Here is a 26,674-nt window from a genome sequence, read left to right on the forward strand (position 1 = left end):
GGACCACAATTCCCAGAACGCCGCGCGCGTGGTGATGCTAGACGGCGGCGGGACTCGGCCAATGGGCGGGCGCGCAGGCACCGGGCGGGGAGGAGCGGCCGGTGGCAGCGGCGGAGCGGCGGCGGGAAGGGCGGGCTCGGGGCTCCACAGCAGCGGCGGGGACGATGCCGGTCCATTCCCGGGAGAAGAAGGAGAATAATCACGATGAGATGGAGGTGGACTACGGAGAGAACGAGGGCAGCAGCTCTGAGGAGGAGGAGACCGAGAGCTCGTCCGTCTCCGAGGAGGGGGACAGCTCAGGTAAGGCAGCGCCGCTGAGAGGGCGCCGCGGCGGCTCCCTCGGCGCTCAGTGCTGCCCCGGGGACAAACCGGTTCCGCCCCGGCTCTGGTGGCTGTCCGTATTCCCCCCCTTCCCCTCCCCCGTGACCCCGCCCCGGCCCAGCCTCTGCTTCGGCTCAGCGGCTTCTCTACGGGCCGCCGGCCAGGGCGCAGGAACGGGGCGGGGCGCACGGGCAGGGAGCCCCGCTGAGCCCCGAGCCGCGGGCTCTGGAGCGGACTGGTACCCGGCCATGGCCGGCTGGGCCGCGCTGCTCCGCTCCGGGCAGGAGCCGTGGGTTGTGCCCCGCTGGGCTTGAGTGCGTCCTCGCAGAGGGACTCCTCGCTGAGGTCTCCACTTAAGGGCTTGGCATATATACATTCGTGTGCATACGTGAACTCGTGTACGTACATAATAAGTGCGTATTTACGTGTAAGCTCATGAATTTCAACTAGGTGTTTTAAGTCCTGTCTTTGGAGGGATATTGGAAGCCCTGTCAACACCACTGGCCACTTTTGCAAATCACTTCAGCCTCTGCTCAGTTAAAGGTCCCTTCTTTTTTCCATAGTTTCCATCTGGACTGTAGATTTTGAATTACATTATTAGATGAAATCTAGCTTTAAAAGGATCACTTTTTCTATGCTTAATTTACACTGTATTATTAAGAAGCTCATTATTATCTGTTCTAAGTTTCCTTGTGATTACTACTTTCTGTCTTTGATCTTAAAACATGTTTCCAGGTGGTAACTGGTAGGAGTTTGTGGTGCCTCATTTGACTGGTGATGAGATGGAAGACAGTGGATGGAAAGGAAGTTGGACAGGGTTAGTGAATTGAGAAAAGTCCTGATGTCGATGTGGACCAGGACCAGTCCTAGTCCTCACATATGGTTCTGGCAGCTTAAGTGATTTAGTGCTGAGGCCCCTATATCACCAAATAAAAAGTGTAGAATATGCTGAGTTGGAAGGGACCCAGAAGGATCATTAAGACCAACTATTGACTCTGCACAGGACACCCAAGAAGCATACCATGTGCCTGAGTCTGGGATTAGGAAGGAGTAAATGTGTTTTAAGTGAATGTAGTCTGTTCATGTTTCTTTAAAACAATACAAGAAGCTCTCCAGATAATTTTTGTTGCATTCCACAGAGAAATGCTTTTAAGGGAGTACTTTAAGTGTGACGATTACAGAAAATTTCATGCTTGTCTCAGTGTCTTGACCAATATGAACATATTCCTTGTAAGCATATTGTTCCTACAGACTTAAAATTATTAGCACCCCAAGAAATAAGTCTCAGTTGAAATTAGTAATGAATTTTTTGTCGGATTTGTCATTTGCTTTACTTGCATTCAGCCTTCTTTGTTTTTCTGTTTCCACTAGATGCCTGAGAATACAAAAGTTGCTGTTATACGAAGCATGACTCATCCTTGAGAGCTGGCACTCTTTCTATTCTGTTCATTTTGATGTTATGTATTTAGTACAGGTGTTTTATTGACTTGGATATAGAATAGTTTGTTAGAGGTGAATAAAAAAAGCCACAAGTTATGCTCACTATCCCAGAGGAGAATTTGGCCATTTTTGGAAGCACTTTGTATAGTCCACAGCTTATTAAAAAAGCTATTTTAGGTGCTGTTAAATTTTCAGTGCTGTGTGGATTTTTTTTATCTTTAAACCAGGTTGCCCTAATTACTGTGTTAGACTGAGTATAGTAGGAAAAAACAGCTGTGATTTTGAAAGTGTTTTAGAGTACCCTAAATACTTTTTGCAGTATGAACCTGTATGGTAAATCTGAAATTTTGAGAGAAGATGGACCTATCAGCAACTGTTTTAATATGGAATGAGCAATCTTCCACCTCCTGTGATGTCAATTTTCAATTGGAAAGCCATGAGATTTGATCTTACAACATTTTACTTTTCAGCAATGCATATTCCATAGTCTGTATGTTGTTTATGGCCATGAGGAAGAAATTCCATAAGTGGAATGGAAGATATTCCATTAAATATATTTCAGTACTCTGAAAATCTTCATAATTTAATCAATCTTATTGGAGGAAGAATACAGATGAAACAATTGAGCTTGGCATGTGACATTTAATATCAATGATAGGGAGAATGACTTCTAAGCAGAAAGTCAAAGACTTTTGAGGGTATTTGTAGCTGAGAGGAGATAAGAGAGAGCTATGTGTTATTTCTTTATCTACAATGAAGTCAGCTATTCCCTCAGATGCCAATGAATAGCAATTTCCTTGCAACACAAGTTTAAAATGTAAGATGTAGTCCCTTTCCCCTCCAACAGTGGGTGTGCTCTGATCCTCAGCCAGTTCTAGTTTTCTTTGCTTTGTACTCCCTAAACATACACAAACAATAAAACCCATGTTAATTTAAGAAGAGCTTATGAGTGAACTTCTTACTAAAACATACTTAGAATCGAAAGCGTAGCAGAACGCATTTGAAACATGTTTGAGAATAAAGGGGAAAAATTGTGGTATCCCAGTGCTTGTTCCTCTTGGGTTTCACTGGGAGGTGCCTTCCATTTTAAAGAAGCTTTAATTTTGTAGCACAGAAATGCTTTAGGCAACTCTGAGTAATATGATTGCCACATTCCTTAAATCTGGCCAAATTATGAATTGCTAAATCGATTTTTGGCTTGGATATTGTGTCCAACAGTCACATAAAACTTTGTTCTTTCATATGATTTTCACCCTTATTCTGGGGTTATGGTTTTGCCTTACATTTGAGAACAATGTTTTAATATAAATAGTATCTCAACAGCCTGATATGTTCTTCCCCCACCCTCACCATGCATTGTATTTTTTTTAAGTTCCATCTTCAAATTTTCTTGCTCTGATTTTAAGTACTTCAGGTTATATTGTATTTTAAAACTTCCTTTTTGACCGTACTCACAGTAGTATGACAGACTGCACTAGGTTTTTAATTGGGACTCATAGTTGCCATTGTAATATTGATTGGCATTGCTGTGCTGACTGCTGGTTTTAAGGTCCAGGCCGGGAAGGTTAGTATAGTTTTTTAGTCTTAAAAGCTTGTGATGATTTCAGGAAGAACTTAAGTGCTGAGAGGTCTGAGTAGACAATCTGATTTAATGGGATCCTTCCAAGTAGCTAGTGGCCCTGAAAATACTCCTTTCACCTCATCAGCTTTACAAATTGCCATACTGTTTTGCAAAACAATAAGAATGAAGAATGCTGCATTCTGTAGTTGGTGCAGGAGACGGCATAAAGTGGTTAAACATGTTTGTTGGAAAAATGTGAGTGACAAAGAAGCAAAAAGCTCAGTTGTTTATAGCCTAAAAGAGTGATCCCTGCTGGGTTCAGGATCCTACTTTTCCTCTCTGTCAGGAGGTAGGATTTTTCTTGCCAGAATAACTGCTTACATAAGTAAGGGCTCCTTAGGACAGTGCCTTCTCTCAAGTATCTGGCCTGTTTGCACCAGTTCAGTTCCTGAGTGCATGGCCATCCCTCCTGCATGCCTGCTACTGGTTGATAGTGGTCAGCTATCAACTGAGGGCTAATTCCTGCAGATTCTGCTGTTATAAAGCAGTTTCAGTATCTGACTTTTGAATATGGCTTAACAAAACCTTTTTTCTTTTTTTTTTTTTCTTCTGGGAAGGCTGTGAAAGAGTCAAGAATTTTGTATCTGAGTTTCTCAGTTTTCTAGTATAAAAAAGGCCTGTGGAGGTAACAACTGATGTTTAGTATCATCAGCTGTCTCAATGGCAGTGTCAAAAGTTTTGGAAAAAATTGTGTATTTATGTTGTTTTATCTTCCTTAGGTAAATTATGAAAAGGAATCAGGAATATAAATTAAAATAAAATCTGTGAAAAGAGTTTAACATGAACTACTCTTGCTGCATAAAAGCATATAAAGTCAAGTGTCTGCAGTGTTCTAGACTTTTCAGGTTAAGAAATGTTTAATTGGAGTGATTTTGAATGCTCATTTAAATGAACTGCAGTTGTTTATACATTAATATTTCAACTTCAAAGAACTCGTCCAATTGGACAGGATGAAAGCTGTTTCAATATTATATGTTTCTTTTAGGAATATGAATAAAACAAATCTTGAATTTTATATGACAAATGTAACACTGAACTGTGTTTCCATTCCAGGGATTACTTTTGTTTGTACTAACCCAGGATACACTTGAATTTTCAGTGGTGGCTTATAACAGCTCGTGCTTAATGTTGTCTTTCATTTGGTGTGATATACATTGTTTAGTTTTTCTGTTTCATGCAGTCTTATGTATTCTTTGTATTTCAGTTATGAAATTACCCTTTTGAGGTCTTACAGTGCTGTTTTTTCCTGTTTTGAGGATGAAGAATTGCTGTTTATGGAGTTTATTCTAGAATTAGATCTAGGTTTCTTTCTTTGTAGCTTATGTGCCAAGTGATTTCTCATATTCTGCTTTATGAGAATAATAAGAGGGAAACTGTTCATGGCTATAATTCAGGCGCCCTTCTGCATTCACTAGAAACAAAATAATCACTTTATTTGGTTTATATTACATCATTAATTTTTTTTTTATTCTTAGAAATGGATGATGAAGACTGTGAAAGAAGAAGAATGGAATGTTTAGATGAAATGTCCAATCTTGAAAAGCAATTTACAGACCTTAAAGATCAGTAAGTATTTTAATGTTTCAAGTGCCTTGTTTGAGGATCCATTCCATGAAAGTATTGTGTGCAGCTGGTGTTTCTTGTCTTTCATATATGTTGATGCTATTTTGGAAAAGAGTTAGGACTGGGAATTCTGAAATTACTTGCAGGCAGTTGCTCTAGAATGTTTCTGTGTATTCATGTATTTTTTGTTTTGCTGTAAGGATGGTTTTGAAATATTGTTCCTGTGAAGGGTTAGTCTAGGTCTGTTGCATCAAACTCCCTAGTAGAACCAAGAAATTGGGATTTTAGGGAAATTTGAGATTTTGTTTAATTACTTATTCATTCAATATCATTCTCATACTTTTATATATGTGGGACAGACCTAAATGCATTGTCTTTTCTAAGTAAGGAATTAGGTTGGGTTTTTTTTTTTTACAGCAGTAGTTTTTATAGTTGGTAGCAATTAAAGTTTCTTGTGATTACTGCAAACCAGGTACCAGTACGAGATAAAATGAAAATACTGTTATTTTTCAGTCTGCCATAATACCTACATAAGTAGCTAGTAAAAACCTACTAAAAGGAAGAGATAAACTTAATAGCCACAGTTATTTAAAAGTGATTGTCATTTGTATTGCAGCCTGTGATTTGGATCATAGAATCATTAAGGTTGGAAAAGACCTCTAAAATATGAAGTCCAACCATTTACCTAACAATGCCACTAAGCCATGTCTCTGAGCAGCACATCTGTGCATATTTTTGAACGCTTTCAAGGATTCCACCATTTCCTTTGGCAGCCTGTTCCAATGCTTGAACACTCAGCGAAAGAAATTTTTTCTAATATCGAACCTAAGCCTCCCCTGGTGCAACCATTTTCTCTAGTTCTGCCTCTTGTTACCAGGTAGCACAGGCTGGCCCTCATCTTGCTGCAGACTTCTTTCAGGTTGTTGTAGAGAGCAGTAAGATCTCCTTGAGCCTCCTGTTCCCCAGGCTGAACAACCCCAGCTCCCTCAGCTGCTGCTCACAGGACTTGTGCTCCAGACCCTTCACCAGCTTCATTGTCCTTCTCTGGACACACTCCAGCAGTGTATGTGAAGTTAAATTTGTTTTAACTTTTAAGTTAGATGCATCTGTTCTAGTTTAAAATTGGTGGTATTTTGGCACCTAACTTAAGAAGGTACTTGGTAAGTGAAACCTTGAGAAGACCTGGTCTGTTCTTGGGCCATATGCTTTAATTGAAAACTTTGTTGTTCTTATGGTTCAGATGCATATTTATATTGTGAGATAGTTCTTTCTGCTACAGAGCTGAGACATATAACTTGCTTTGCGTAACAGGACACTGTGAGGTCTGGAAATAATAGGGTCTGGAAGGAATTGCCCAACAAGAAATTCCTTGCTGCAGTGTCTAGAGAAGACTGTTTGTCCTGCTCTTTGGGCTGAGAATGGAAGAACCTGGGAAATACAGCCAACTGATGAGTACTGGAGCCAGTTGGTACTGATTGGTTTGGCATTTGGAAAACTGTCAGCTTTTGAAAACTGTCAGCCATCTGCTCAACAGCTTGGATGACTGAAAACAATTTGTGAAAACAGATCTGTAAGAAGTGAATATGAAAGAGGATGGTCCTGAGAGGAAGGAAGCAAGTACTTCTGGGGGCTTGAGGCTTATAAATTGTGTTTGAGAAGTGGTAAGACTGTGGTATATGGAGGAAGGCATTGTAGAGACACGTTGGTTAGTTCAGAGATAAAGGTATTTGTGTGGGCTGGAGGAACACTGATGGTGGGGATACCAGAAATGGAGCATTAGAATGATGGAAGAGGGATTATAGGGAGAAGCAGCTGTGAATAGGGAAACGATGATATTGAGAAAGTAGAAAAAGATGCATAAACAATGGGATTTTTGTCACAACTAACAGCAGAGATGGTGTAATGATTGGGTCTGTCTCCTCGTCCATTTCAGCGAAACTGAAATTGGTTGTTATGAGATGAGTAGCATTTACAGTGGTTCAGTAGCGTTTCTTCATTTTAGACAAATCATTGTTTGAAAGTACTGGATAAATAGTTGCAGTCCATCAACTATTGCATTTTACCAAGACCTGACAGCACCCTGTCCATAACTGTTTGCTCTTATGTACCTGGTGCTTGGTGCTCTGTAATCAAATGTTAGTGACTGACCCAGTCAGGTGCACCCAGACTTATGGTCTGGCTAAATGATTCTGCTGTAGCTCTGTGCTAACCACCATGTGCAGAGCATGCTCCTCAAGGGTTAAGCCCAGCAAGCTGGGGTTTGATCAGCTGCAGGCTTTGTTAGCTGACTGCTGGACAAATCCTGGTGGCAAGGTGAACAGGCAGTTATTTCTCAGAAGTCTTGATAAATCAGTATACATGAACTTTATTTTGTCTAATTAATTACTTAACCGGTGCACTTTAAATAAGTAAAAAGCAGCATCCTTGTCCCAAGGACATCTGTTATGTCTGTGTAAACAGGTAGCACCTGATGTGCTTGTAACACTTGTAGAGTTTGTACGTTTGCTTTAATTTTACACCTTTTGATTGTGGGGTGCAAGGTGAAAAATGAGAACAGGAAAAGTTAGTTATATTGATGATTCTAACATGGAACACTAACACCTACAAGTACGTGGAGCTTTATTGAGATTGAAATGTTTGTAATTGATATTACATTAAATTCTCCAAAGTGCAAGCAGATTTGTTCATTGTCTGCCAGAAAATGTCAGCTTTTATGGACTGAATTTCAGGTAAAATAAAAATATTTTTAATTACACTTCCTTTTGGCAGGAATGTAATGTGTCAGAAATTATCTTATGATATTTATAATAGTATGCAACATGTAGATTTTCACAGGAGATGAATTGAGGGTTGCTTTATTAAGCACCTGCACCTCTTTTTCCTTTGTTTATGGTAGTGTGGGAGCAGATATGTGAGCATAAAATGTGAATGATCATTTCTATTGACAAACTGTATCTTTCTCTGTCATGACATAACCCAGTTTGTTCTTATGCACTGTATTACCTTTTCTTCTCCTCTTCCATGTTGTTTCATGTCCTATTATTAACAGATGTGCAGTTTTTTTTTTACTTCCTTAGAGATGGAGGTACATACAATTTTATCCTTTCTGCACTTCTGATTGTTTGCATTTGCTTTTCAGAAAGGTTTGGTAGAAATAAAATATGTTTTGGAAAAATCAAATGATAGCAAATCCTCATTTTGTTTCAGTGTTCCATAGCATTAACAAATACTTTAAAAATATTTCCCCTAACTTCTGTTTTACTTTAAATAAAATACATATTTTTATTTCTATTACTTTCAGACTTTATAAAGAAAGATTAAGCCAAGTGGATGCAAAGCTACAAGAGGTCATAGCTGGAAAAGCACCTGAATATTTAGAACCATTGGCAGCTTTACAAGAAAATATGCAAATCCGAACCAAGGTGGCAGGTAGGCATGTAAAAAGAGTATTGCTGTTTCAAAGTATAAACTTGTTATGCATTTTAAGGTTAATCTTCTGTTTTCTTTAGAATTGTTGAAGGAGTGTGTTTTAAAGTTAGAAATATTGTAGCATAATTTTAAATATGAAGTAGTTTTTAAATCGAAATGAGTATGTTGCTTACCTCTGTGCATAAGTTGCTTGTTAACATCCCACTAAAAATACGGCTTTTTTTAATGTTTCACTTAATAGCTGCCTGTCTTTGTGTAGTAAGAACAAAATCAGTAAAAGCTAATAATTTTTTAGTAAGAAGGTTTGGGATCAAGTCTACACAATGGTCACTCTTGAAGAGATATGTAGGTACTATGTCATTAAATGTTTGCTATCTAATATGATGATATTTTTTCCTGCTCTTCTGGTCTGTGTCTCTTCTCTCTTCCTATCCTTCTGTTCTGTCTAGGGAAGGAGGAAAAATCTCTTGGCCTTGGTTCTTTTCTCTCAGCAGAATTTTAGTTATTAAAAACTAAGGTTTATACAGGTTTTTGCACTCATAGAAGAAGGCAAGAACATTTATCTACTTGCATACAACCATATATTCATATGAAATGGTAATATTATAGGAAGACAAAGTTCTGTACTTCCCTACTGTAAATTTGTTTCATGTTACAGTTTGATTCCGTTAGGATTCAGCTGTCTAAGGGTTACATAACACAGGTTGTCAGAGAGCCAAAAGACAGACACTTGTGATCTCTGTAGGTAGAGAAGCAGTGTCTTTTCTAAGAAATTTAGCAGCAACATGGTGTAGGCTAACTGAAAAATGGCAGGCCACCTTATACTTTTCATAATACTAGTGCTGTTTCATTACTACCCAGTATGTCCTTCATTGTTACTTCTGACTTTGAGAATTTGAAATCTTTTGATCTGTTGCATTTCTGTCCCTCCAGGTCTTATCTATAATGCTTTTTCTCAGCTGCTAACCCAGCATTACTGGGTTTTAAGTTCTTAGCCCAAATTTACGTGGCTGGTCCTAAGCAGCCCACTTAGGCTTTGCAGGAGGATCTCAGTTAAACTTGCAAAAGGTTTGATATAAAAGTAACCTTAATCCAGGCCTTTCATTTTCAGTTTTAAATGTGGCTGTCCATCAGTGCTTTCATGTAGGTAGTAGGTATGGGATATGCAGCATATTACACATTCTCTTGATTGGTCTTCAGCACCATCAAGGAGCCATCTTTCAATGTAAAAAAAGCCCAGCTTAAAAACTAAAGTTTCCTTGAGGCTGAGAATAGAAAGTAGGAGGTTTTTTTCCATTTGTCGCCAACTGAATGACCTTGATAAAATTATTCCAGAGAAAGCAAGAGACTGCAGAACTCGCTTATTTGCTCCTGCTGTCTGAGAGCCTTGACAGAAGTGGGTAATAACAGGACTTGAGTTCCATCAAGTAACCCATAAGGACCTGTGGTTGCCTAAGAAAGGGGAGGAAGTGGTGACAAAACCCCTAAACTAAACTGTATTTAGCTAAACTTCGGATATAATTGCATCTGTGTTAGAAAAGAAACTTGTATTCCTCAGCTCTCTAAGGCACTATTGACACAAAATGTAGATCTTGACTATTACAGCAAGTCAAAAAAACCTGTTTCTTCCAAGATGGTTCATACCTATATTTTTCAATTTCAGGCAAATAAACAGTGACCTAAATATGCCAGTCATCCATAAATATTAAGACAATAAAAGCCATCATAGCATAGCAATGTATGAAAAGACCATTTTGAATTCTAGAACAGCTTCACTGTGGAAAGGTGATTGATGCACTACTTAGTGGTTGGTTTTTCAGAGAGATTGTTGCTAGTAGTTCTGTTCCCCCAGTAGTGTTCATTTAGAGTAAGTTGAACTATAAGGGGAGTTGGTTTTGGAAGTTCTTTAGTTGCAAGACACCACCACTGTGTGCAAACTTAACTCCTCAAGTTTCTAATCTGAAGGAATATAAGTGTTTTCTGTTGAACGCATTGAATATATTAAATCAAGTTCTGTAGATGCTAGCCAGATATTACATTTCAGGTACCTCTCAGGTGTTTTTCAGCTGCTTAATGGACACATTTCCAGAAATGTCTAAAAATGCTCCTAATGCTGAGAACTGGTATCCTTAATCTCAAGGTGACTGTTTTTAAAAATGGTACAGTCTTGTTAATTATTGTAATTTAGTTAGGTCATGCATTATAAAGTAAGTCTTATTCCAAATATTAATTTGTAAAACCTTTTACTTTCAATCAGCTTTCTAGCTGTTTTAAAACCCCAAAACCTTATTTTAAACTAATTAGAAAATAGAAGAGGCCATTCAGTACCTAAGATTGCAAACTGATAATATTCAGTACAGTTTGATCAGAAATATGAAATAGGCATATTGCCTAAAGTTAGTGTGACCACTGGTGTAGTTTATTGACTGACAGGAAAAGGAGTTAAAATAGCATTTAGTTTTTCTCAGATCTTCAGAATTAGGGATTCACTTGTTCTTATTTTTTATTCTTTTAAGCAGCCAGCCACTCTAAGTGCCTAATGTAATATATCTGTATTTTCCACTGTGGTCGTGTGTTGGGACTTGCACACAGTCTTAAAATAGAATTCTGAAGTTGGATATTTGCTAAAGAAAGTAATATTGCTATAATTTGTCTGATTGCAGGTATCTATAGAGAGCTTTGTCTGGAATCTGTGAAGAACAAGTATGAATGTGAAATTCAAGCCTCTCGACAGCACTGTGAGGTTGTGCCAGCTGTTTCACATTGATAGCTAATCTCATCTAACTTTACTGTCTGTCTTGCTTTTCAGGTTCAGTGCATGTTTTTATTATTACTGTTATTTGCTATTTGAATGCAACTGCTGTGTAATATTTAGGCCCATGCAAGAGGTTGTTCAAAGCATCTGAAAATTAGAATCATAGAATGTGCTGATTTAGAAGGGACTTGTCGAGATCATCTATTCTAATTCCTGGCCCTGTGCAGGACACCGAAGAATCAGGCCATGTGCCTAGGAGTGTTGTCCAAACACTTCAGACAAGCTGGGTTCACTTTTCTGGGGAGCCTCTTCTAGTGCTCAACCACCCTCTGGGTAAAGAACCTTTTCCTGATACTCAGCCTAAACCTCCCCTGGCTCAGCTTCATGCCTTCTCCTCAAATCCTGTCCCTGGTCACAAGAGTAAAGAGATTGGTACCTGCCCTTCTGCTTCCCCTTGTGAGGATATTGAAGACCAAGATGAGGTCTCCTTTCAGTCTCCTCTTCTCTAGGCTGAATAGACCAAGTGACTTCAGCTGCTCCTCATATGGCTTCCCCTCCAGAGCCTTCACCATCTTCCTGGCCTTCCTCTGGACACTCTCTAGTAGCTTAATAGCTTTCTGATATTTTGGTGCCCAGAACTGCCACCAGCAGTCAAGTGCTCTGCCCCAGTGCAGAGCAGAGCAAGACGATGCCCTCCCTTGCTTGGCTGGCCATGCTGTGCCTGATGCACCCCAGGACAGGGCTGGCTCTCCTGGCTGCCAGGGCATTGCTGGCTCAGATACAGTTTTCTGTCAAGCAGAGCCCCCAGGTCCCTTTCCATGGCACTGCTCTCCAGCCTCTCATTCCCCAGTCTGTCCGTACTTCCAGGATTACCCTGTCCCAGGTGCAGAATCCAGTACTTGTTCTTTTTAAACTTCATGGGGTTGGCAATTACCCAGCCTTCTGATTTGACAAGGTCTCTCTGTAGGGCCTCTCTGCCTTGAGGGAGTCAGCAGCCCCTCCCAGTTTAGTGCTGTTGCCAAACTTAGTATTTCTTTGAGACCCATGTCTGAGTTGTTAATGAAGATGTTGGACAGCTTTTTATTAGTTTGGCTTTGCATATATATATATATATATATATATATATATATAGTGCTAAGTCTTCTTAACATTATCAAGTTCTTATTAATAGATTCCCACATAATTTTTTACCTTTTTAATAAAAATATTGGATGTAATTTTAGCAAAAAATGCCTTACATTTTAATATCAAAACCAAAGAAGTCTTTTTGAGATGCATCAGACAGCTACTGATAGAGTTGTCATTTCAAAAGCAATTACAAGAAAAATATATTTCTCTCCTTGAACATAAAGGTTCCTGTTCACGTATCTAAATACTGGATACTGTAGTACAAACACTCAAGTACATGTATGTCCAATGCTGTACATAGCTGCTTAGTTCCTGAGCTTTTCATCATAGTATTCCTCAGCCCCTTACAGTGGCTTAAAGGTGTTTTCTTCTGAGTGGTTCACTATATTCCAGAATTCCTTTTTCCTATTATACCTTATAAAGCAAGAATATGCATGTGTACTTTAGACATGTTTTCCATTTTCTTGATGCCTTGGAAAAGAATTAGGTATTATGAAAGATGACTCATTACTGGCTTTGTTCCTGTGGATACTCCTGAGGCTGGACAGAATCCTGTAAGACTTGCAGGGTCCCTTATCCATGATTGAATGATTTGCTTTGGCTGTGTAGTATTCCTCTTTGAGGTGGTCTTTGTCCCTTGTTTTGCTGTTATGTGAAACATTCAGAATTCACCATGCAATACAAGTCTCTTGGGAGGAAAAGCTTTATTAAGTCAGAAATGCTGCTTGTAGAATTACTGTTGGCTCTGGAATATAACTATTCAGCAAGAATGCCTCTGATGCCTGTAATAGCTTTTCACACCTTATTTGTTACCAGCTATGTGAAGCAGAACACATGTCTAAACACAAGCACTATTTAATTTTAAAGTGCAATTTTTAAATGGTCTCGGAACAGGTAACACTCAATTGTCACTTCAGATATATGTAAAGAGGCTTCTGCTTTTTAAATTCACCTGGGAAATGTTTTTTATAATGACGGGTTGAAAAATATGTGCAAGGAGGTCTTCAGAATTTGAATACTTTGTAACTTGAGGGAATGATAAGCCTGACAATCATTTAGTGGAATAGGGTTCTTTGTCCATTCCTTGACTGATTTGCTTCACTCTAGCAAACTAGCTTGAGCACAGGTAAAGGGACTTTTCTGTTACTGTGCTGTGCTGTGGGCAAGAGCAGTTGAGGTGCAGACATCTGCTCATTTGGCTGTAGGGAACTGCAACTTCTGACAGAGACATGGTAGCAGATAGCGGGATGCATTGACTTGAGCTGCTTACACTGCTTTTTCAGTAACTCTGTTTTCCAGAGTTATTGACGATATTGCTCACTGAAAGTGAAAATCGAACAATTGGCTGTATTTTCTACTCATAGTTTTGGAAATGTGCAAGTTTTGAAAGAGCAGTAAAGTTATTTCCTTAAGGCTTGGAACTCAGCTTAATTCCAAGTTACTCTTGTAGAGAATTTAGTGGGTTTTCATGCTAAAGAGTAACTGATCTGTAGGATACTGTGCAATTTAGTGTAGGAGGTGGCTTTATAAAAAACTTTCCATGAAAACATTAGCTTTTGTGGTTTGTAATGAAAGGTGGCTTAGAGGCTACTCCTTTAGTTACCCATTGTGAATAAATCTTTTCTATCCACAAAAATACTGTGTTTGTGTCAAAATGCAAAGAGTTATTCTGGAGAGATAGATGCATTCTTTTAATTACTCTTGGTACCAGAAGTTGATAAATATGTAATTATATTTTCAGTTGTGCTAAGTGAGTGTGCTGTCTTTAAAGAGCTAGGATCTCATGCTAAGAAAGTGGATAGAAGGAGATGGCATATGCTTTGTGGCTTCTAAAAAAGCTGTTCTTATGCTCCTTCCACTGAAGCCCTAAATTGTCAATATTTAGATTTTTGAACTCACTAACATAAAAATCTGTAACCTTGCTTTTATAGAGTGAGAAGCTTCTCTTATATGATACTGTACAAAGTGAACTAGAAGAGAAGATTAGAAGACTTGAAGAAGACAGACATAGCATTGACATTACCTCAGGTGGATGGAAATTCAGTTTGCTTTTTTATTTGGTTTTAATCTACTGCTGGGTTCTGATTAGTTGACTGTACACATAGTATGTCTGGTGAGTTTTTGGTTATCTGGTAGAATGCTGTTCAGCTGTAGATTTGGGCAGGGGGTTGAATTTAAACTTCAGCTTTAGTTTAATAGTTGTCAGCATCCCTTGTTTGTTTTGAGAGTATTAAACTCAGCATAATCTTGTAATCTTGTCAGCATAATCTTGTAATTCTTTGAATCTTGAATAAACACCTTTCTTCTGTTCAGAAACTGCATCTCCTGCAAATGTTATTTTTTTGTTTTGGACAATATTTTCTGCTATAAAAAGAGCAAAACATGTAAGTGTTTCTGATTCATAGCATGTTTTTATTGTATCTTTTCAGAATTATGGAATGATGAGCTCCAGTCCAGGAAGAAACGAAAGGATCCATTTAGCCCAGATAAGAAGAAACCTGTTGTTGTATCAGATATCCTTTGACTGAAATAATCGTTCTTTTCAGTTTTATAGCTAATTTTATTACGTGTCATTAATATCAAATTGAAGTGATAATGCATTATCAAAACTGATTTTTGCATGGCAGACATTATTCTAATTCAGATTAGAGAAGCCATGTTGACACATCCTCCCATCGTGAAAATTGAAATTACCATTCTCTTACCCAGCTACTAGTTTTAAATGGAAAATGTTTTTAAAAGTGATTTTTTTAACTCTTAAAGGAAAAGAGTTACAAAGCAAAAGCAGAATCAAGCTAGGCCACTTGAACTTCACCAACTGACCATATAAATAGCATTGGATTCTGTGAATTATGGGTTACTCTGCTGTTTTAGAATATGTTCCAAAACTAAAATACTAATATAGTATTAGGTATAAAATCTCAGCAATTTCAGGCTATTTATAAAGCTAAAAATCCTTCAGTTTTAAAGTAAACAAATTTATTCTTTTTGATTGTAGTTTAGAAATAGTTGTGAACTTGTCAGATAAGTGTCAGAAATTTTAGCCAGCTTTTTATTTTAAATTTTTTGCTATTTAGAGGAAAGCAAATTTTAAAGTGGGTAAAGATTTTTAAAATTTCAAATGGTATTTTAAGTTTAAGCTTGCTCTCCATTTTAGGAGATTCTTTTTTTGAACATCCATAGCACCTTTTGCTAAGCTTAGTTTTCAGAGATGAAATGGGTAGAAACAAAGTAGAAAGTGAAGTAGAAGTGTACTATATGAAGTTCATGTATTGCAATTGATAGTTTAAGGAAGGGGGCTCTGCCTTTCTGCCTCCTGTTTTTTAGATATTTGGTATTCAGATATGTGGTGCTGACCATAATTTTGTCTTGAAGATCCATGATGTAGAATACTGCAAAAATAATTATTTTATTTAAGCTGATACTAGTTTAGGTGCTGTTTTGCAGTGGTACATTGAAATTGCAATGAATTTTTGTTGTAATTTGAATTGTTGCAAATAGAATAATTTTTGAACTGTTAGGAATGGAATGGTTGTATCTCAGCTGTTTATCCTATCCTTATGTTGAACTCCAGTAGCCCGAGTATCTACATACTATTATTACCTCTTTTAATAATTCTTAAAGTGTACTTCTTGGTTGCATAATTCAAAGATGGATGTGTTTGCACTGAGCTTTTACTTTGTGTTAGTATACTTTTAGAGAAAGATCTGCAGAACAGAAAATACTCTACAAACATTAGAGTATTTTCATTATTTCTGTTTAAAAGAGTTTTCCCTAACATTTCCACGCCCTTATATAGTTTATATGTTACAAGACCTTGATATACTTGAAGACTGGACAACAATAAGGAAGGTAAGATGGAAGGATGAATGCCAATGCCTGTGGATTTAGTTGGGTTCATGTCTAGTCCTTCTGCTACTTAAAAATGTGTAACTGGATTTCTTACATGATCAAAACACTAAATAGATTTTTATTTCTTCAGTAGTCAATTAATCCTTTCACTTCAAGCTGTGTTATTGCTATTTCTTCCAATTCTACCCAAATCATAGAGAGGAATCCATTAAAGGGGTGCAAGAAGGTACCTCTAAAATGGGGAGTCCATAATTTTCCAAAAAGTGAGCCTAAAGCCTGCGTTAAGTGGATCTGCTTTCTCATAGTTTAGGCTAACTGGATATAAACTATGATAGGATAGTGCTTCACATTTGCTTTATGTGAAGGTTTTTTTAAATCTCATATGGCATGTTTTCATATTGTAAGGTTTTTATTTTAAGAAGATTTCTGTGCTTTGACCTCTCCTTATGCATTTTTAACATAAAAATGGGGAGCTGTGTTTTTATCAGATTACAAGAGAATCATGGTTTATAGAAGAGAAATTTGTTTGTCAATTGATATATTTGAAAAAATAAATCCAGGTTTTAATTGCATAATGCCTTTTTCAGATGGTAGGACTGTTGAAGGATCTTGCTGTAATGAAATGCTATCCTTGCCTTGCCCCTGCAGTCAGAAAGCTTCCCCTAGTATCCTGGTGCATCCCAGCTTATGGAATAGCAATCCACTTAGGTGAATTCAGAAACTTGGTGAGGAGTTGTCTGAGTCAGTTTCTATCCTGTTTTTTTCCCTGTACTTCTTTCCTGAAGAAGAAGTAAAATATGACCTTTATATGAGAACTTGTCTGACTTTCTCTCTCGCATCAGAGGAACAGACATAAAATTTCTTTCCCTAGAGTTGTTTTTCTGTAGTTTTACATAATTTTAAACAATAGCAACACACCCAGGATCTACTAGGGCTTTGCCTTTTCTGGAAATAATTTTAAAAGTCCCCAAAAAGCAAACAAATGAACCTCCAAAACCTCTTCAGTGCTTTTTTTTTCCCCCCAAGGTTATGTGTGGTCTGGAGTTTACATGAAGTAATATTTGTGAGCTTATAACATATAAATTAAAAGACTAGGTTGTTCATACAGCATTTTGTTTTTCAGATTGAATTAATGTAATTTTGTATTTTCTTGACAGAATTATATAAAACAATTTTGAAGATTTAATTTAGAAAAGCTTGAGTTATTGAAATCAAAACTTAATAAAGAAGGTGATTTTTTTTTTTCACCTTCAGAATGCTTTTTTATTTAGCTACCGAGTCACCACTGAACACATTTTTATTTTAGAATTCTCACTGTATTTTTGGCGTGTAAATGCAAGTATACACTTGCATTTAAAAGCAAGTACCACAGTATGTTACTGCACTACTAAAGCTGGCAGTTAAGACAAAATGACTCTGCCTGCTGACTAACTTTAATTTTCTTTTGTGTTTCAAGGCAATGGCTACGCTGGGACCACACAGGGTAAAGCCAGAACGTAAGTAAACATGGTCTAGTTTCACAAGACAGAACTTGCTGTGTCCAATGATGCAAACTGCATCCAGGCAGATTGTATTTATTATAGTACTGGTATAGTGATGGAGGATGGGGTGAAGTAGCTGGAAGGTGTGGCTTTTGTCTTTCTCCTCTCTCAGGTGCTGATACCTGTAGTTTGACTGCTGTTGCTTCTGTTGACACAAATTTTAGAAAATTATAAAAAGAATTCAGGCTTCTAACGGTGGTTTACAGCAATTCATATTGGCAAGCTATGCCAGTGTTTGCACGAGATTAAGCATAAAGCTGCGAGCATCTGGACCTTTCAGGTGCATTTCAAAGTTTGCTCACATTGACTGCAAGCTATAACTGAAAAAGCAGAGCTGTGGGAAAGGAGTGGTATTCATATTTGCATATTTGGCACTGAAGCATGTTCTTGCAAACATCACATATTTGGAGGTGAGGAGAAGGGACAATATACACGTAGCTGATAGCTTCTATTTGAAAATGAAAGCATAACTTTTAATAATCTGACTGGAAATAAAAAGGTATATTGCTTCCAATTTTCCAATGCAATTAAGAGAAAGACTACTGTTGGGAAAAATGTCTATTCTGTGTAAATAACTTGATGAAAGTGTATTTAACCACCTAACTGATTTCTGTGAAGTTAATATTAAATCACTTTTATTACTTCATTTAGCACCTGTCAAATTAGAAAAGCACCTACATAGTGCTAGATCTGAAGAAGGAAGACTCTATTATGATGGTGAATGGTATGGACGAGGGCAGACGATATGCATTGATAAGAAAGATGAATGTCCTACAAGGTAAAGATTATTTAGCCTTATGCAGCTCTGTACATTCATATTAAGCAATAACTAGGATGATGGCATTGAAGAGTAAGGCCTGTGTGGAAATACTGATACCTCAGTGGCATTTACTAGTTTACATTGCAAGACAGGTATTAAGATGAGTGCTGACTTGTGATAGAGGCTAGTAAAGATTGGAACTGACTGAAGGGTTGGCAAGTTAGAATCTCTCTTAACAATTTAAGATGTTACTAGTTTCTGATAGCCTTGGAGTAGTCTTTTTCCTAGTATCTTGGAAGCTTGTTGCTTTGAGAATTTGATCTGTTTGCCCACCCAAAAATAATTATGGAAAAACACTTTATGCTGTTGAAGATAAGCTTTGTTTTCCATTGATTAGTTCTCTGAAAGAAGAGAGGAACTTTTTAATTATATTTTCTTCTCTTAAGAAACATTCTACCTTGGAACAGTCTAAATATCAGAGTGCAAATTTTGTTGAACATTTAAGATATATAAATGTGTTTTCTCTGTTTGGATAATATTTGTAAATTCTAAAGGTATGAATATATTTAAAATTAAATTTATATCTTACCTTTTACTGAATGGGGCAAATAAGTCTAAGCCTGGTGTTGATGAAATATTCACATGTAGTCAGGAAAATTGATTTTAATTTTATATGTCAGTAGTTTACTGTATAACTGGCTGTTTCTTTTCTTCCTTATGTATGGTGTAGAGGAACAAATTTTGGTGATTTTGGTGTTTCTTCAGGGCTGAAACAGGAAGGTATTTTAGTAAACTACAGATTGTGTCTGAAATTAAAAAAACCTCTGGAATAATTTATCAGAACACAGCAGTTGTACTGGGCCAAGTAAAGATCTTAGGATCCAGTGTCTGACAAAAGCTAAAAGCTGATGCTTAACAGGGCAGTCATGCAGTGGAGCTTTCCTGGGCTTTCAAGAGCCCCACAACTTCTAAGACTGGAGGGACTTGTCACACTCAGTATGCGATAGATCTTTGTTAACAAACTGTTTTGATCATTGATTGTCCAACTTTTTCTCAAGTACTTCATATTCAATGTAATTTCAAGGCTTTTTCTTGTTTTTTTCTTTTTACTGTGGTTTATTGTTGTGTTTTCTCTGTGTGACTGTTGTTCTTATAAACAATTAAAGTATTTGTACCTGTTAGGGTTTTCTTGTAAGAGAATAAAATAGATGTCTGAAACATCAGCTACCTTCAGTAAAGACACATGCAGTTGTCAAGGAATTCTGTTAAAACTATCCTTAGAGTAGTGCTAGTATCTTTTGGGCCTAGCATTTACAACTAATGCATATTTTCATTTACTGTGTGGAAATACAGCTGCAGTTTTGAGGTTATTTTTAGCTTATAAGCTTTCTAAATTCTTCTTGTTTTTCTTCCCCTGACCCTTCTTCCCTCATTTTCTGTAGTGCCATAATTACAACAATTAACCATGATGAAGTTTGGTTTAAAAGACCGGATGGAAGCAAATCTAAGCTGTATATTTCTCAGCTACAGAAAGGAAAATATTCAATAAAGCATAACCACAACTGACCGTTGCTCACCGGATGTGAAACAAGTGGTATTGCCATGCGTGATGTGCCATGGGGTGAAAATTGTATTTAATAGTGTTTTGTATTCCTTATATATTTACAGCAGTATCTAATGTGTATTGGTCGTGCTGTATGTAAGCTTCATATGGACGGCCTTCAGAAACCTGAGGAGGGTAAATCCTGTTAACAGATATTTTGCTTCTAAATTGGGTCCAGTGCCTAAGATGTGAAGTATGCTCTTCAAGTATAACGCTTCAAAACTTAACATATTTGTAATTTAAAAAAATTATTTTTCCATTGGTGACCAGTTGATGTGAAAAAAATGATAACCATAATTACCAGCAACTCACTTTATTTTCAGTGACTGTGTCATGCTTCTCTTGTGGATGTAAATTTAGCCTGCTCAGCTGTTGCTTTTGAATAGATTGTAAAATGCATAAGTATCCTTTTATCCAAAGTGTACTGATTTATTTAAATTATTGCCCTCAACAGCTCTGCTAGTACTGACTGTGTTATATTTTGTAAGGTTTGCAACATTGCTTGTAATGAAACAAAGCCAATATTTTGAACTATGTTTTTGAAGAGCACTTTTCTAGTGTCGGACCCTGTTCTATAGCAGACAAATCATTGGTGATGTTTTTTCTTGATTGCCAGCAAAATTTATGCATAAGGTAGACAGTGTTGCTCCAACCTGTGTTATATGTTGCCCACAAAGAACAACTGTGGGGATGGTTACATAAATGCTGTTGCATGGCCTGCATGTTTGGTCCACAGTTGTATGAAATATGACGAATTTTTGTTAGGGAAGGAATATATTTCCCCGGAAGTCATCTATCTAGGAGAATTTACACTGAGGTTTTCACCAAACACTATTTTCAAAATTTCTGTGCCCCATTTCATCTTACTGTACACCAGAAGTATTTAATGCAGCTTAGGAAGCTGAGTGTCTTTTCAAGTCTTGCTCTTTTAGCCACAGAGAAAAGTCCTGAATCCTTGATGTTACTGTGATGTTCTTCGAGCAACTAGAATGATAGATGGGATTGTTGAAGAATTGTTAATGCGTTGGTTATGTGCACTTTAATCTCCACTTAATGATGATTCTTCTTGGAGAAAATAAAGCATCCATTTGCTTTAAATGATCACAGCAAATAAATATTTTTATTGTAACATATAAATTAATCATCTCTTCTAGTGCAGGGTGGTAAGTACTTTCCAAATGCCAAATCAGTTTCTGCTGAGTGATGCTTTTCTACAATTGTATGACATTATAAATCAAATGTACATAAAGTATCAATTGACATGTTGGCTTTTAGCAATATGAACTGTATGTATACAGTTGTTTGATAAACCTTTTGTAATTAAATATTTGCATTTTTTTAACTTAGTATATAAATAAATGATCTGTGGTAGTGGATATCTTTTTTGTTGTTTTGCTCTTTGATTTTCTACTCTTGTTGGAATTGTTGATCTACCATATGGCAAAGGGAAATATTTTTAAATAATCAGAAGACCTAAAGCTTTTAAAAAAATTTTTTGACTTGCACTTTTTTCTTTGGATTTTTGAGAGTACATTGTATGTATACATTTTGTTTGTTTTTACAAATGTTTAGAAAATATTTTTTGGAAGCTTTATTCTGTGACACTTATAAATCAAACATAAGCACTGTTAAGAATTTCATAACTGTTGACACACTTGAAATCATTTGTATTTAGGCCATGCTGGATACTCTGGACTGGTTTTGTGATTCACCCCTTTCCTTTTACATCTTCCGTATTTTGCATCTCTCTAGTTGCAATAGGTTATTCCTTCACCTTTTTCTCTTTTACAAAGCAAAACTTTCCTTCATAGAGCCTTTGAGTTTGGACTGACACTTTGTGAGTGTGGTTTCTTAATTCAGAAGAAACATCATTCATATCAACATGAGAGGTAATAATCATAGCAGTGTGAATTAGGGATCAGACAACTGGGACCTACTCATTCCATTACTAGAATACAGGAAACTGAGCTGTGGCTTTCCTTTTTGACATGTCATCATTTCTGTGTATGTGATGGGAGAGCTGTAAGGTTGGTTTTTGTTTATAACTGGTTAATTATTTCATGCTTAGGTGAATCATAGTTGGTACATGCTTTGTATCCTTTTAATATTTGAACAGGTAATGTTTTGCTTGATCCAACATAAAATGTAAGAGAGGTCTTCCACAGATTTTAGTCCTTTGAAATAGAGACATTGTTAGCCTCTTGTCCTTCTGTTTTATCTTTTACACCACTGCATTAAATTTTTTCAAGCTTTGGTAGCATTGTTTTAACCTACAAATTGGATTTAGATCTGTGAAGTGCTGAAAGGAGTTCTGTAATATGTGAAAAATCATGTAAGTAAAGAACATGAGGCACTGAGTGACAAAAGTAACTTTCTGTATATACATAGAAAAGGCTTCTCTGTCAATAGTTATGTTTCAGAGGAGATGCAGTTTGGTTTTTGCCAAACACATGGAGCAAATTGATCTGCTCATCTTTCCCACAATGAAGTGTCAGATATATTTAGTTGGAACGCAATTGATTTAACCTGACGATACTTAATGTAAGTATGGTGTGGAGTTTAGCTTAGGTATGTCGTAATAAGCAGGTCTTAAACTTTCCAAATGCATTTGAATTTTGGCACTTTATCGTAGTGTTTGTTTTTAAACTATAAAAAAATGGTCTATTTATAGTTTGTGAACATCTTACTCTATTTGTAATCCAAGGCCTGTGTAAGTAGCTCACCACCCCCATCAAGTGGTAAGAGATGATTAAGTGAAATTTTCACTCATTTTGAAATCTCTGCTGTCTCCCAACAGTAGGTTCAGTTTGTTCTGTGGGAGGTTTTGTTCCGTTTTATTCTTTTTCTTTTAAGTAGAAAGAAAAAAATAGGTTTAGACTTTTATCAGAAGAGAGATGTACTAATACATCTTCCCGTCTCCTGGAGAAATTCTTCAATTATTACTGTGGGAAAGAATAGCCTTTCCCCCCCACCCCCACCCTTTTTTTAGAGGACAAGGGAGAGAGGTAAGGAGAAAGAAATCATGTGTCCTATAGACTTTGCATTTAAATAGCTAAAATCTTCAAGGCTTTAATCCATATGATACTTTGAGCAACCTGCTCTAGTGGAAGGTGTCCCTGCCCATGGCAGAGGGGATGAAACTTGGATGATCTTTAAGGTCCCTTTCAATCCAAACCTTTCTATAAGTCTATGATGGGAGATTGACAGATGACAGCCCTGTCCACACAGCCTTTTACATGTGGCAAAGTAAGCTCTATTCTGAGGGCACGTGATCATTCCTAAGGAAGTTCTTAAATATGCTATTCCCAGGCAGAAGCACGGTTGCTGCTGGAATTAAGACCATTACCTCTGGAATGGAATTTGCAGTCTGTAATTGAAGCAAAAGCACAGCATGTATTTAGTAAACTTGACATTTCCTGGAAATGCCAGGAAATGTAGTTGTATGGCATTATGTATGCTTTTGTTTCTCTGCATGGAAAATGGTCCTGATGGATCAGATGTGACTTCTACCATTTAAGACTCATTACTGTTTTTTTCTGGAAAAAGCTGAAAATTGATGTTTTGAACTGACTCTTATTTCAATGTGCTGGCAGTCCTGCAGACCTCACTTCTAGGAATTTAACTTTCCCAGATGTTGCATGAAAGGTCTGAAGGCTGAAAATAATCTGACAGATTCCCTAGCCCTAGTCTAGGGCTAGATTAATTTTTTGTAAGATTTGACTTGTTAGATTTTTTAAAAATCTGGCTTAAATTTTAGAACATAGTAATTTCTTCTTTGAAAAAGAGAAGAATACAGTTCAAGAGGTGCTTAGCAACAGTAGAATTTATATGCTTTATTAAGGAAAGAATATCTTCAGACATCATCACTGTCTTCACAAATAAAAGCAAGCTGGAATAGGACAACAGAAATTAAAATAATAGGCATTATTTCATTAAACAGAGCAAGATTAGTGGATTCTCCTTTTCCTAGAAGTAAGATAGATCTGAATCAACTGGCCAGAGTTGGAACACTGAATTTGCTTTCCTTCATCCCCCTGCTGCCATGCTCTGGAGATCTGTAACGGTGAAAGCCTGCCTGCAGGTGGCAGTAAATTGATGCTGAAGCTACTTGATGGTAGTTCAGAATTTTCTCTCTGGATCCTGGTAGATTTTTTTTTCACAGTTTCTCTTAGTTATAGCTCAACTACAACTGGTTTTAATCCTAATGCATACTAATTAAGGGATATTTGGAAAGAACAGTACTCAGAGTTCTAAAGGAGGATTATCTTTTGCTACTATACTGTGAAAGAAAATCACTATGTAAAGGCTTAGGAAGGAACAGAAATGGATTATAGAGTCTGTCTAGTTGCCATAGAAACAAAATATGTAATTAAACAAAATGAAATACATCTCTTACACTGATCAAAGTGTTAAGGAAAGGTGGGACAATACAATGAGTGTTTTAACCTGCAACACCAAACCCAGAAATAAAAAGTGGGTTCAGGTTTTTTTTTCTGATGCAATTTTCACTTACTGCCCTTTTTGTGCTTGGTTAACTAAAACCAAAAATGTGATGTTGTGCTTCCTTGGGTGAATCTATAAAAAGGAGTGCCAATAATAATCAGCAGTAAGTAATGCAGTGCAAATTTACGTCAATACTGTTGCAGGTTAATAGCATTAATATTATGTGATACTAATAATACAATTAAATGAATCTTAAGCACATGCCTTTTTTGGAAAAAAGTATGAACAGTTTCATTACACTTTAAAATAATTTTTAACAGATCACTTTAATGTTTCTTTTTCTATAAGATTATGCAAATAGTTTTTTACCCTTACTCTATAGCTAATAAAGACAATTTCTTAACAAAAAATACGTGTGTCAAAAGAAATTCCTTTTAATCAGATAGTAGATGCTGTGGGTTTAGGATGTTTTAGAGCCCACAGTTAGTGCCAGGTGCCAGGAGAGGGCACTTTGAGGTTTCTCTTGAAACACTATTTACTTTCAAAAGAAGTTTAAGTCACGTTCTCAGATTTTTCTTTCTTATTCTTCTGCCATAAAATTTCACGACTTAAAGTTCAGAAATGTAGCAGTGATTGTTACTTCTCTTTGTTAGCTTAACCCTGAAGGTGACTACATTCTGCTATTTATAAATTGAGGAGACTTATTTCCATGGTAAGATCTCTTATTTAGCACATCTCAGTGTGTGGCCCTAGGAGGTGGATGGAAATTGGTTGGCTTTGTGTATCACACTACCAACACTACCCTTCAAAAAAAAAAAAAAAAAAAAAAAAAAAGTGGATTACAGTATATGATTCTTACCATTATTTCCTTTAGAGTGAAGGAAAAGTCAAAGAAATCCTGCATTCAGTTCAATGTATGACTTCAAGTTCAGATGATTATGCCAAAACATGGCTAAAATAGCAGAATCTACATTATACTGACCATGTTGACCTTGGAAGTACTGTATGTGGCACATCTGCATTTGCTTGCCAGGCTTTTAAATGGAATGAATAATTTCTTACAGTCCTACTGAGAACATAAGGACATAGCAGCCTTGATTTAACATGTATTCCCAGGGCTCTGCACCTTGGGGTGGAAACAGACTGGAGGAAACTCTGAGTGGACACAGAGAGCCAGCTCTGCTGCTGAGGCAAAGTGTGTCCAACATCCCTCCTCAAAACCAAAAGGGAAATAGAGAAAAGGGAGAAAAAGACTGATTTGTGGCATTTTCTTGGGTAGGAATTTGAGATCTGCCTGCCTTTTATTCCTCAATCAACCCCTTGCTTCATCCTCAGGTGTGTCTGCATGTGTTGTTGTGTTTGGCTGTATTTACACTGATTTCTAAAGCAGCTGAAGCATTAGTCCAGCTAACAAACTCTATCAGTGTAACTATCTTAAAAAAAAATCCCCCCAAACCTTAAGAAAGGGCATTGATTTCCCCCCCTTTTTGGAGGGAGGGGGAGGCAAGGTTAGGATTAGGTCAGGGGTGTTTAAACACATTTAAATCAATATTTCAGGATACCTGCCATGGGTTAGACTTCTGAAGGCACATTTTTTCACTTTTTCAACAGACAAAGTTGCTTGGAGTTTCTCAAAACTACGAAGTCTACTGTAACTGATAAACTCTTAAGTGTTATCGCTAGAAATTTTGTATTATCTCACAGTAATGAAAAACTGTCACAATTCACCTCTTGCCTTAGATTAACACCATGCTGTGCTCCCACACTGTTCAGGATCTGTAAAATACCAAATTCCTAATTTCCTGTAGCTAACACCACACTGATGTTCTCATGCTTACTAATGTTATAAATTTCTTGACTCCTAAACCATCTACAGCTTCCTAAAGGCTGAGTCAATTCAACGTTCTTTTGATCCCTGACTTTGTTTTAACCAACCAAATAATTTCCAGCCTTATGAAATGAGAGGTAGGGAAGGGCACATGCCCGAAACCTTGGGGGATCAAAGTTGAAGGTCCTTTTTCAGGCCTCTTTTCAGCCTGTTTTTCAAGTCTCAAGCAGCTGAGCAGCTCAATCTGTTCTCAGTGTGGCTGCTGCCCTGCTAAGTGGCCTGAATACTGGTGGTACCCTAGGAATAGGAAATTTAGGGTGAGTCCAATCCCTGAAACATGTGGGGTTTGTTTGGTTTTTTGTTTGTTTGTTTATTTTCTGCCTAATCCCA

General features: G+C 37.1%; 1 protein-coding gene across 1 annotated transcript; it reads left to right on the forward strand.

Annotated features, from left to right (window-relative positions):
* Positions 1 to 87: 87 nt before the first annotated feature.
* On the forward strand, positions 88 to 21,389 carry BRMS1L (BRMS1 like transcriptional repressor). Its single transcript, XM_059849921.1, has 10 exons — positions 88 to 300; positions 4,858 to 4,948; positions 8,247 to 8,374; positions 11,038 to 11,117; positions 14,189 to 14,285; positions 14,687 to 14,770; positions 16,045 to 16,109; positions 17,566 to 17,605; positions 18,302 to 18,428; positions 19,853 to 21,389. Exons 1-10 carry the CDS (start codon positions 165 to 167, stop codon positions 19,974 to 19,976), a joined length of 972 nt encoding a protein of 323 aa, XP_059705904.1. The 5' UTR covers positions 88 to 164; the 3' UTR covers positions 19,977 to 21,389.
* The last annotated feature ends 5,285 nt before the right edge of the window (positions 21,390 to 26,674 follow it).

The sequence above is a fragment of the Haemorhous mexicanus genome, chromosome 6 (assembly GCF_027477595.1).
Source record: "Haemorhous mexicanus isolate bHaeMex1 chromosome 6, bHaeMex1.pri, whole genome shotgun sequence".
NCBI lineage: Eukaryota > Metazoa > Chordata > Aves > Passeriformes > Fringillidae > Haemorhous > Haemorhous mexicanus.